Source organism: Myotis nattereri (genome assembly GCF_964212035.1).
Source record: "Myotis nattereri genome assembly, chromosome: 2".
Lineage (NCBI taxonomy): Eukaryota > Metazoa > Chordata > Mammalia > Chiroptera > Vespertilionidae > Myotis > Myotis nattereri.
In genome coordinates this window covers 105,855,336-105,868,510 of record NC_138076.1, presented here as the reverse complement: position 1 = coordinate 105,868,510, position 13,175 = coordinate 105,855,336, and the positions used below count along the sequence as shown (strand labels likewise).

The 13,175-nt window shown below is 43.4% G+C and overlaps 1 protein-coding gene across 1 annotated transcript in view; it reads right to left on the bottom strand.

The window, feature by feature from the left end:
• Positions 1–13,175, bottom strand: part of SOHLH2 (spermatogenesis and oogenesis specific basic helix-loop-helix 2) — a gene marked incomplete at both ends in the record, with an annotated part of 138,370 nt that extends 125,195 nt beyond the window's left edge. Inside the window, one exon of the mRNA XM_081083924.1 lies at positions 13,128–13,175. Coding sequence (XP_080940050.1) covers positions 13,128–13,175 — 48 coding nt within the window. The remainder of the gene's footprint in view (positions 1–13,127) is intronic.

The window sequence follows — 13,175 nt, the reverse complement described above, 5'->3', positions numbered from 1 at the left end:
ACCAACTGTTGTTAACGTTCCATGGATACTTGAGAACAATGTGTATTTTCTGTTGGGCATATATTCTCTTCATATATTTTAGATTGAACTTGTTAATTGATTTCTTTCTTATTTTAGTAGCCCTGATCTTTCAGTTTATGAGATAAATTAGAGAAGTCTACTTCCCTCTTTAATTATGGTTTGTCAATTTCTCTAACTATAGACTCTAATTATGGGTACACTAGTGACCAGTGCATGGATTCATGCACATTGAAAGGAAATTAATTAGAAGGTGGCTGGCAGGGCAGGACTGGGCGAGATGGGCCAGACACGCCCTGGAGCCAATCTCCCTTGGTCCCTCAAGGGCATCTGCAGAGTGAGCAGGGTCCCTCTGGTAGGTGGGGTCCCTTGGCCTGGCCTGAGGGGATCTGGCTGAAACCGACTCTCTGACATCCCCCAAGGGGTTCCAGAGTGCGAGAGGGCACCCTGCAAAGTTGCTGTCATACAGGGTGTGGAACGCAAACGCAAGTGTGCAGTTAACCAGGTTCGGGGCCAACAGTGCCAACAACATAACCCATGGCCGAAGGTGGAATCACATGGCACCACGAGGAATCCAGCTCCCTCCTCTCTGGTTTCAGGGTGCATAACCAGAGAACCACAGTTGCCAAGTCACTGCAGCATGGCAGCTCCTACATTGAGCATCTGCCCCCTGGTGGTCAGTGCACAACCAGTCAAACAGGTGGAAGGACACTTAGCATATTAGCCTTTTATATATAGAGAGGTTGATAATTATACATATTCATATGACTATAATATTTAATATATACAATATGATATATAATGTATATATTAAATATTTTTAAAATATATTTTATTGGTTTTTTACAGAGAGGAAGGGAGAGGGATCGAGAGTCAGAAACATCAATGAGAGAGAAACATCGATCAGCTGCCTCCTGCACGCCCCCCACTGGGGATGTGCCCGCAACCAAGGTACATGCCCTTGACCGGAATCGAAACTGGGACCCTTCGTTCCGCAGGCTGATGTTCTATCCACTGAGCCAAACCGGTCAGGGGTATATATTAAATATTTAAATATCATATATTGATAATTACTTTTAAAACTATATATGTTTGAAATATACCTTTTTGTCTTTTAAACCCTTTTTACCTGAATTTTTTTTCTGATATAAAGAACTTTTTTTTCATATCACTCTATTTTGAGCCCTTCTATATTAGTTTGATTTTTGTATGAATTTTGTACATGACATATATTTGAATTTTTAGTTTTTCTTCACAATCTGAGACTTCAGTTTTTAATATAAGAATTTAAGTTATGACAGCCAGTTGGCCTGGAGGTCAAATCCCCCTAGTATTAACTACAACAATCAAGGCTTAACTACAAGACTGCGCACAAAGACCACTAGGGGGTGCATCAAGAAAGCATAAAAAATGCGGAGACAAAGAAACAGGACAAAACTGTCAATGGAGGATATTCAGTTCAGAACCACACTTTTAAGGTCTCTCAAGAACTGTCTAGAAGCCGCTGATAAACTTAATGAGATCCTCAACAAATCTAATGAGACCCTCGATGTTATGATAAAGAACCAACTAGAAATTAAACATACACGGACTGAAATAATGAATATTATACAGACTCCCAACAGCAGACCAGAGGAACGCAAGAATCAAGGCAAAGATTTGAAATGCGAAGAAGCAAAAAACACCCAACCAGAAAAGCAAAATGAAAAAAGAATCCGAAAATACGAAGATAGTGTAAGGATCCTCTGGGACAGCTTCAAGTGTACCAACATCAGAATTATAGGGGTGCCAGAAGATGAGAGAGAGCAAGATATTGAAAACCTATTTGAAGAAATAATGACAGAAAACTTCCCCCACCTGGTGAAAGAAATAGACTTACAACTCCAGGAAGCGCAGAGAACCCCAAACAAAAGGAATCCAAAGAGGACCACACCAAGACACATCATAATTAAAATGCCAAGAGCAAAAGATAAAGAGAGACTCTTAAGAGCAGCAAGAGAAAGAAACTCAGTTACCTACAAGGGAATACCCATACGACTGTCAGCTGATTTCTCAACAGAAACTTTGCAGTCCAGAAGGGAGTGGCAAGAAATATTCAAAGTGATGAATGCCAAGAACCTACAACCAAGATTACTTTATCCAGCAAAGCTATCATTCAGAATTGAAGGGCAGATAAAGAGCTTCACAGATAAGGAAAAGCTAAATGAGTTCATCACCACCAAACCAGTATTATATGAAATGCTGAAAGGTATCCTTTAAGAAGAGGAAGAAGAAGAAAAAGGTAAAGATACTAATTATGAACAACAAATATGCATTTATCAACAAGTGAATCTAAGAATCAAGTGAATAAATAATCTGATGAACAGAATGAACTGGTGATTATAATAGAATCAGGGACACAGAAAGGGAATGGACTCACTATTCTTGGTGGGGAAAGGGATGTGGGAGATGCCGGAAGAGACTGGACAACAATTGTGCACCTAGGGATGAGGACAGTGGGGTGGTAAGGGCAGAGGGTGGGGTGGGAACTGGGTGGAGGGGAGCTATGGGGGGAAAAAAAGAGGAACAAATGTAATAATCTGAACAATAAAGATTTACTAAAAAAAAAAAAGAATTTAAGTTATACACTACATTAGTGGCATTAACTGTTATTAATGTGATGTAATTAACTATTAATTGTGAAACATTTAGAACTTAATGTGAAATGGTTTTATTTACCTTATTTCAGATTTCCCATATAATGAATTTTGTTTCTTCTTTCTCATTCCTTCTCTTTTACTGATCAAATTTTTCCCTTTTCTGTCCTGCTGCTCATAAAATATTTTGGGAGTTAGACTTCTTATTTCTGTTATTTAAGTGGCATTAGGGAATCACAATTCAGTGTTAAGTTTGCCTAATAAGTACTCCTATGGTCAAAATTTCTTTCTCTGAACTTTGAAGATACTGGGATATTTTATGTTAGTGATACCATTGTAATTAGCTGGTTATTAATAATAGAAAAGGAGCAAAGGGAGGCCAGACATTATAGGCATGTCATTTAGGCAGCTTCACTAGGATGCTGCAACTTCACACTCCTCAGGGAACCACTGGCCCATTCCCTGCAAACACTGGGGAAAGGGACTGAACAAACAGAGTTATTGGGGCATGCACAGTGAAGTTGGGGTGATATAGGGAAGGTGCTTGCTGTCAATATAACCTGGAAACAGAGGGGGCAGGGCCAATGCAAGCCCATGAATATTTGGAAATACATACTCCCCTAGAGCCTAGAGACAAAGGCATTCACTCTCTCTCTTGGCTCTTGACTCTTGGCTCTTTGATTCATTTGGCTTTGCTCCTGCCTATGTTTTCCCCACCACCCTTAGCCATGTCGCCCTATGGACCCCACATGCAATGGACTAAGGGACTATAGCAAGGAACATAAACTAAGCTAGCCTGATGGTGGACTGGAGTTGTTCTCCAACATGGAGCAAAACTCTGGACACTGGCTTTTACCTTAGCCCTGCTAAAAATAAAATGGGACTTTTTCTTGACAGGACAAAGGAAAATGGGACCTTGGAAACTTAGGGTATAATTCCACAGAAATAAAGCTTTCTATAATAACTCTTATAAGGGCCTCCAGAAATTCTTATTCCAGGGGCACCCCAGGAACCCCATCCCACTGATAATACTAGCATCCAAAGTTTCTGATGAAAAGAATAAGCTATTTTATTTTTCTTATGGTGCTTTTCTCTTTTGCTGTTGGTTTTAATAGTTTTCTAGGATGTGCTGGGCATGGGTTTTATTGATTATACTTGGCACTCAGTGGATCTTTGGCTCTAGAATTTCCTTCTATTTCTTTATTCCCTCTTCTTTGTGTCTTTGTCTCTTCTTAGAAATCTCCCATTATATGTTAGACCAGCCGTGGGCAAACTACAGCCCGCAGGCCAGATCCGGCCCGTTTGAAATGAATAAAACTAAAAAAAAAAAAGGCCGTACCCTTTTATGTAATGATGTTTACTTTGAATTTATATTAGTTCACACAAATACTCCATCCATGCTTTTGTTCCGGCCCTCCGGTCCAGTTTAAGAACCCATTGTGGCCCTCGAGTCAAAAAGTTTGCCCAGCCCTGGGTTAGACATTCTAAATTGATCCTTCATGTCTCAACTTCTGAGAGACTTCCCTAACTTTATTTTTCATATGAACAGCTCAGTCTTCAGTCCTTCTAAAAATTTTTACAGTTTCAGTTTGTTTATTGTAAATGGCTCATTTCTAAGATTTTTTGGTAATTTTTGTCTAGTGTCTGTGCATTACATCTAGTTCTGTTCATGTCTGGTGATCCTTGGTTATCCAAACATAAAAATGAGTCATGGTTTAAGTCGATGGTTTTAAGTAGTTTCCCTTGCAGCTGAGGTGGCCTGTTTCCCCAATTACTGATTCCTTTAAAGGGACAACTAACAACAACCTTGGTGTGAGTGGATGGAACAATGGAAGCAAAGATTGGAGAGCAGAGGCTGGGACTAACAATTTGTCAAAAAACAGCAAGCTTTACTCTGAAATATTTCCCTCATGGGCAGAGTTGCCTTTCTGCCAGAAGCCGGTCCATCCTTGCTGCTTGACACAGTTGCTGCAGGGAAGAAACATCTGCACAGCATGTGTCTCGGGGGACCTGGCTTATATGGCATACTGTTCTTGATGTGTTTGCTCCCCTTCTTGGGGCTATGTGTTTTAACCAAGGTCACCTTTCCAAGAAAGGTTGTTTCCCCAGGTAGGGATTTTTCCCTGAAGTTAGGGAGGGAATAAAAACCCCTTAACTAAGTGCCAGACGGGTAGTTAATCACTTTAACTACGAACAATCACGCTTAAGCTACATAATCTTTACTCCCTGGAATGGAGATAAGAAACACCCTAACCTTTGGAATAGAAATTGGCAGGATTAAAATTAACTGGTATAAACACAGATGTAACAAGACAATAAACACAGAACTTGACTGGAGATGCTGGCTACAGAACCTGGCTGAAGAACCTAGCAAGAGAACATGGCTAGAGAACCTGGACAGAACCTGGCAAGAGAACCTAGCTACAGAACCTGGCTATGATGATCACCTGAACGCTGCCTCCGTGTCATTCCTTCTTCGCCGACTCTGTCCACACCTTTGGGGACCCCAGCACCTTTCCCAATCCTTTTCAGTTATACAGTTCTGCAAATTTCTAACAAGAACCTGTTGTTACTACACGTAATTGTACTACATATAGCTCATTTTCTTTGGAAAGAGCAGTTCCTGGGTTTTATCCTTAGTTTAAAAGAACTATGGCTCCAGCTGTAGTGGGAGTGAGCTGAGAGAGTCCAAGGGCTAAAGAAATTCAGGGGTTCCCCTGGCCCAGGTATTCTGCATGCAGCTAACTTCATCACCAAGTGAGTGCCCTCTAGCCCATTTCATTATTTTTTCACCTAACATTCTGCCTGAACTGTCACTAGAATTGCTTGACCTCCCATTTCTTCTCTTCTTTATGTATTTTAAACTGTGTTCTTGTACCTTTGTTTTAGTGACAATTTGATTCTATCTGATTTTTAAATTTCAAGTTTTCCTGTGGAAGTGTGTGTGTGTGTGTGTGTGTGTGTTTTCACAGAAAAGCTGCTTTGTTCAAGCCAAGATCCCATTGAGGACCTGCATTTAGTTGTTATGTCTCCTTGCACTTTTAATTTGGAATATCCCCCCTTTTTTTCTCTCCATGTTATTTACATTTTAAAATATCTCCTGCCATAGAGTCTGGGTGTATGGAGACAATGACATGCATGTTCAATTCACCATCATGAGCCAATCTTGCTCACCTGCCTCACCCTGTTTTAAACAGGATAAAAATTCAAACTCTATAGCCTTTCGTAGCAGAATATCAACCCATGTCACCAGTCTCTCCTTTCTACTTCCCTCAAATATCATTCATTACGACAACAGCATAACACTTTCAAATGAGCTTTGAAATTTTGAATTTCTATAGTAGAGAATATTAGGACCCTCAATGAGTGAAACACCCTTCTAGAATGTTTCCTTTTCATTTTATAAACATTCCTCATTTCTAATAGTACTGTAGGAGCACATGAGACTCTGAGCCACCTTGATGCTTTTAGTGCAGACTTTGCAAATCACCATTATGGCACAGGATTTCCTCTGTACCAATATGTTCCTATGTGAACCAAACACTAAGCATTGAAAATGTTTATTAACAAGTGGTCATAAAAGGAGTGATTCTAATTTTGTTTTTGAATTAACCTACAAATGTCCAAAAACAACCTATCTGTTACAGATAGGGTGACCATTGCATTTACCTTCCAAACAGAGACCCGGTGCATGAAAATCTGTGCACTTGGGGGGGGGGGGTCCCCTCAGCCCGGCCTGCACCCTCTCGCAGTTCGGGACCCCATGGGGGATGTCCGTCTGCAGTCAGACATCCCTCTTGCAGTCCAGGAGCCCTCTCTCCTTACCACCTGCCTGCTCGCTGCTCCTTAGTGCTGCCTGGGAGGCAGGAGAGGCTCCTGCCACTGCCATTGTGCTCACCTGGCTTCTGGCTGAGTGGTGCTCCCCCTGTGGAAGCGCACTGACCACCAGGGGGCAGCTCCTGAATTGAGTGTCTGCCCCCTGGTGGTCAGTGCACATCATAGCAACTGGTCATTCTGCTGTTCAGTCAATTTGCATATTACCCTTTTATTATATAGGAGAAACACATATAAATCAGGGTGTCCTAGCCTATGAATAACTTGTAAAACTCTCAATTAGAAAGGTTTATTTCCTTTTCCTTTAAAAGATCCTGCTACTTTGCATCTTCTTAAATATGGCTGAAATCTATTTATTCTCTCCATAGATATTTACTGAGCCCTACTATAGGGCAGATGCTATGCTGGGAATATAAGGTGAACAATTAGACAAAGTCCCTGTCACCATGGAGCTTACATTCTAGTAGTCCTTTTTCTGCTGATAAGTAAGTATGGCTTTCAATCCTTGGAACTCATGAAGTATAGTGTATGAGCCTCAGTTCCACCAAAGCTGTTACCACTGCTCCTTTTGTAACAGCTCTATGCAGTGAAAAGAGAACAAAGGCTTTCAAGGCACATAGGCCAGGGTCTGCACCCTAGTTCAGCCACTTACTAGGAAGATACTTACGTGATCCTAATCTGGGTTATAATACCTCAAAAGACTGTTATAAGAAGAAATGTGTGGACAATATCCTGTAGGTGGTTGTTATTGTCATGTTTTCTCAAGTAATACCAAACCTGAACACAAAGAGTACAGAAAAATGTCAAATCAACTTGGGGAAGGGGAGAGGTACAATTAGGAAAATGTGAGCACCTCAGGCAGTGAAAACAGCCTTAAATCAAACTGCTCTCTGCATTACTTGAGCCATAGGGCTCAAGTAATTGGGCCTACTGAGGAGCAAAGGTAAGTTTTGAATAGCGGACATCAGCTGATAACTTGATCCCATACCTAGCTAGCTAGTCCTGGTCCTTCTGACTGCATGCACCTCAGAGGCTCAGTTCTCTATTTCCCCCAACCTCTCAGCTAGTCTTGTGGAGTGAAGGACGGAGTGCGGGTCCTGGAGAGTGGGGAAAAATCCAAGAAGTGGGAGAGGGACCCACAAACTTATGAGGAAGTGCAACACCACTAAGCAGTCCTCTGCACAGGAGTCTAAGTTTGCAGAGTGCCTGGCACCAGAACACAGAGGGAGCATGAAAGAAAGCAGCTTTGGGAAGAAGAACCGATTGCTCTCGTGCAAAGGCTTCTTTTCTGGCCCTACAAAATTAGTGCCATAGCATACTTGTAATGTTAGAAATCAGACAAATTAGAACACTATTCCAAGGTCATGCAAATTAACTGAACAGCTTCTAATCAACTTAAATCATAATATTTATCAGTTAAAAAGATCTTGTTGATGGTTTAATATGAACATATGTGATGAGAAGAATCTACTGATAAGAATAATAAAAGAGCCAAAACCTGTTTGGCTCAGTGGATAGAGCGCCGGCCTGCGGACTGAAAGGTCCCAGGTTCGATTCCGGTCAAGGGCATGTACCTGGGTTGTGGGCACATCCACAGTGGGAGATGTGCAGGAGGCAGCTGATCGATGTTTCTCTCTCATCGATGTTTCTAACTCTCTATCTCTCTCCCTTCCTCTCTGTAAAAAAATCAATAAAATGTATTTTAAAAAATAATAATAATAAAAGAAAACTGAATAAAACTTTCTAGGATATGCTGCTCTGGAAAACTGCCTCTTAGTACATTTAAGATTTTCACCTGTACGCACCACAACTTGAACCAATGCTAGATTTCCTTTGGCAGACTTTTTTTTCCTATTTAAATTGAACTACCAAGCAAAATAGAGACAGATTCATAGATAGAGAGAAGGCAGATAGCTTGGTGGTGGTGGGAAGTGTTGAGGTGGGTGGAGGGATTAAACAGAAAAGAAAAAAAAAGAGAACACAGAGACAACAGTGGAGTGATTGAGGGGGGTGTGGAGGTGGAAAAGGGCATAGAGGGAATATATCATGATGGAAAATAAATTTAATATTTTAATTGCTTATTGCACCTTTTTAAAAAAATAAAAGTGTGGATGACAAAGGGACACATGCTAATCTGAGTAACTTAGGGAAGGCCTGTGCGGTGGCCTTGCAAACTCAAGAGACCTACAGTAACCATAAAGATGGTCTGAAATTAAAACCTTCTCATTAAAAAGCATTTCATAGTGGGTAGTCATGTCCTAGGCCAGTATCTTCCCTGACAAAGATCAACTTCAATCTTTACTGAGGATCTAAGATAACATACCTGTGGAATATCAGGGTAACTTGTAACTTCCCTTTTTCAGGGCCCCTCAGGGCACAAACCACAAATTCCTTTATTGTTAGTTATCTTGTTAATTGTTGACTGTTAACTATCCTGTGCTCTTTTATGTAAAAGAAGTATGTGTCTATCATTTTACTTTTTATCCAATCCCAGAGGTTTCCCCACTTTGCTTTCTTCTGCCTTCCTAATCTATCACCAATGAATTTTCATGTAACCCACTTACTTCTCCTCCTTTGATTATCCTATCTAATAAAAGAAAAACATGATAATTAGCCATACATCCGCTACCCTTCCCATTGGCTAATTAGTGTGATATGCAAATTAACTGCCAGCCAAGATGGCAGCTAATTTGCATACATAGGCTCCAAGTGGCAGAGCGAAGCCTGGTGAGGACGCAGGCATTCTGCCTCAACCCGCTGGTGGAGGGCCTCTGGGCCTGCTTGGTCAGCGCTGCCGGGGGGGATGGAGGAGCAGAGACACAGCCCACAGGAGGGTCGGCACCAAGCATCCCCAAGCCCTGCCTGGGCAGCGGGGTTGGGGGAGCAGAGACACAGCCCGCACAGGGCCCGTACCCAGAAACCCCAAGCCCCGCCTCAGCGCTGGGGTTGGGGGAGCAGAGACACAGGCTGCAGAGGGGCCAGCAGAGGGGCTGCACCCAGCCGCCCCACGCCCCGCCTCGGCGCTACGGTTGGGGGAGCAGAGACACAGCCCACAGGGGGGCGGGCACCCAGCAGCCCCAAGCCCCGCCTCAGCGCTGGGGTTGGGGGAGCAGAGACACAGGCCGCAGGGGGGCCGGCACCCAGCAGCCCCTAACCCCAAGGCCACAGAGGCGCTGGGGCCACTGGGGCTGCAGCAGAGACACAATATGGCAGGACACCTGTGGAAAGGGAGATAAACTATCATAACTTTATCTCCCTTTCCACAAGATGAGAAAACTGACCCTGATTATTTAGTGATATGGCCCACACCTTTCTACAAGCACAGGGTATGTTATGATCACTCCCAGGAAGTGATCAGAATACTGGTCAGAATACTGTTTCCAGGGAATAACGCTACTATGGCAAATTATCTAAGAGAGGAAACAAGCTTTTGTTGGGTTTATTCTGAAGGTCAGAGGACAGACCACCCCAACATATGCCATGTTGTTATATTGACGATCTTGACCTGCAGATGCTTGAAAAACAGCAAATGCAAGGAGAGGTTTTCACTGAAGTCTCCTTCTCTGCCTAAAATCAGACACCCCAAAAGGTTCCCTTGATGGGAAAAGTGCCATCAGCCAGTGAAGACTGACTCCTGTCACAGGACAGGAGACTAGAAGTTGACGTCACATCCAAACTTTGTTACAAACTATCTCCCCCACCCCCATTCATCTTTCCTAAAAATCATGTACTCTCCTCTGAGACCTACATATCCCATCCCCTTTCCCTAGAAAGAAGGTATTTAAATCTGGATTCTAAGCCACTTTGGGAAGTTATTCATTTTTCCCTGGGATCTCCCACATATACACGAGGTCCACATGTTAATGAACTTTGGTTTTTCTCTTGGTAATCTGTCTTTCATTACAAGGGCCTCCACTAAGAACTCAGAAGGGTAGAGGAAAACTATTTTTCCTCCTCCATAATTCTATCTTGGGAAATCAAGTCCCAGGCTGAACAGTGAGGTTGGCTCAAGTGCCAAGCAGTCCCGGCTGAGGGGAGGGAAGCTTCTAGGGGGAAATCAATGATACTGGCATCAAAGTAGGACAGAGGGCACATGCATGGTTGCTGGTGGGAGTTTAAAGTGATTCAACATTTTTGGAGGATGATTTGGCAAAATCGATAGAAATATCCAAGGTACATCCAAGAGTCTTCTAGGAATCTCATCTGCTGAGATAAAGCACGAGTGCATAAGCCCTGGTCAGAACCCAGGATGCTACTGCGGGCTCTCCTTCCATGATGGGAAAACCTGCTAACAACCTGCATTTTTAGGCAAGGTGGCATCTATACTAATAAAAAGGTAATATGCTAATTAGACTGAACATCTTCCAGATGAGGTTCCGGACATCCTTCCGGACAAAGCCATGGTGGCAGGGCTGAGGCAGAGGCGGTTAGAGGTGATCAGGCAGGCAGGGGAGAGCAGTTAGAGGGATCAGGCCAGCAGGGGAGAGCAGTTAAGGGGATCAGGCCAGCAGGCAGGTGAGCAGTTAGGTGCCAGCAGCCCTGAGGGGTCCCGAATTGGAGAGGGTGCAGGCCAGGGTGAGGAACTCCCGCTCCCATGCACAAATTAGGGACAATCAGGCAGGCACGCAGGTGAGTGGTTAGGAGACAGCAGTTCAGGATTGTGAAAGGGATGTCCAACTGCCAGTTTAGACCCGATCCCGGCAGTCGGACATCCTGGGATCAGGCCTAAACCAGTAGTCGACATCCCCCAAAGGGTCCAAGATTGGAGAGGGTGCAGGCTGGGCTGAGGGACACCCTCCTCCCGTGCACGAATTTCGTGCACCGGGCCACTAGTAATGTATAAAACAAGGTGAAAACCGCTATTCTCCAGAGCACTATCTTCATAGCTTGAGATCCCACTTCCCAGCAATTGTCAACAGTTTGGCTCAAATAAATTCACAAAAATTCTTTATAGGTTTGAATGTTGTTGTTTTTACGTTAACAAAACCAACATTTGGGAAATATTGGAACATTTGAAAAAGCCTAATGAGAAAGTAAAAAGTATCTGTGATTCCACCTCTCAGGAATAAACACTACCAACACAACACCTTGGTGTTGATCTTTTAAGTGCGGCAATTTTTATAATGCAGCATCCTTGTCACCAATACTCCTGATCCACTCCCTCTGATTTCTGAAATTACAGTAGCATTCCAGCCACTCCAGTCTCTAGATTTTTTAAATACTGGATTTCCATTTGCAATCTGCCCCAGGCTAAACCCTTAATTAGTAGCAATAAGTGCTCAAGTGCTTCAAGCCAATGGCTTCTACATTTTAGTGAGTTGTTATTTATGTCACTCTATCACCTGGAGCAGCACTGACACTCACTGGAGCTGGAGGGGCTGATGCTCTCACCTGGCAATCATTGGCCTCCATTTTCCCCAGGAGTCAAAGGCTTAAACATTTAACTCTATGTGGAGAAACTAAATTGCTCTTCAAATGCAAAAAAAAAGGTTCATTTGGGGCTTCAGACTGTCTTAAGGGCAGAAAACCACAATTATTTATTTACTACTAATCAGACATTTTATTCAGAATTCCATTTTGTGCAGCTTTGCCTAATCCTGCACCACAAAATACTATTTTTCCTTTGTGTTTAAATAGGTGCCTCCATTTTGAAATAATTAAGAAAACCAATTAAACTGATCCACTTCCAAAAGGCCATAATTCCAGTTCAGAAAGCTTGTTCCTAAGGAGTGAGGACATTGAAGTATGTAGAACATTCTAAGAGGTAACAAAACTTCACACAGCCCAAAAGGTTTCCCTCTCACATGGGAAATAAGAAAGCCAACACTGCCCTGCTTTCTGGGATGGGTGAGGTTTTGTTTACACCCTTCCAATTGGGATAATAACCACCTTTCATTTTTACCTAAAACAGCTACACAAGTGATTGTGTGTTTCTGCTACTGGATGATAAGTAAGGCACTTTCAAAGAGGCCTGTGGGCTTTTGGAGTTCCATGGAGGGTGGGAAGAAGTGTGAAGAGGGCAGCCGCTTTGGTTTTCACACACAACTGCCCATGAGGGTATGCGCCGAGGAAGGCTGCAAGGTCACTTGGGAACGCCATGCCAGTAAGCAAACTAAAGAAGAGCACCCAAGTTGTGCCAAGACAACAGTGCTGAAAATAAGCTTTCCTACATTACATACACTTTCCTATATTCAAGCTAAAAATGTAATTCACATTTTTCCAGGCCACCAGCCCCAACTACCTACTAACTTTTGCTCCTACCAGTTGTCTCCTGCCTGAAAAATGCTTTTAAGTTTGGCAGGTGCCAGGGCTAGAAAGAGGTTTCTTTGAAAAACACACTCTTCTTCCGCCTCCTTTCGTGGGAGGATACAGCCTGGTCCCAACCTCGAGTGGGGCAGGTGCCCAGCGTGGGACTCCTGGACCTTGGGCCTGGACAGCCTCAGAAGCCCTGCCTTACCCTCTGTCCTAGGCTGGCTCCCGCCCTTGAAAGTAGCCCTTCCTGCCCCTGCCCTCCCGGGATGAGTCAATGAGAGACGCCTGTGCCGGCTGTGCAGCAGCAGGAGCCACCACTGCCCCGGGCCGGGGCGCTTACAAACGCAGCTGCCTTCCCTTCCTCCTCCTCTGCCTCTTGCCTCTTACCTGACTAGAGATTTGGCTCGGCTCCTGGCGGATAATTGAGGCCGCCAT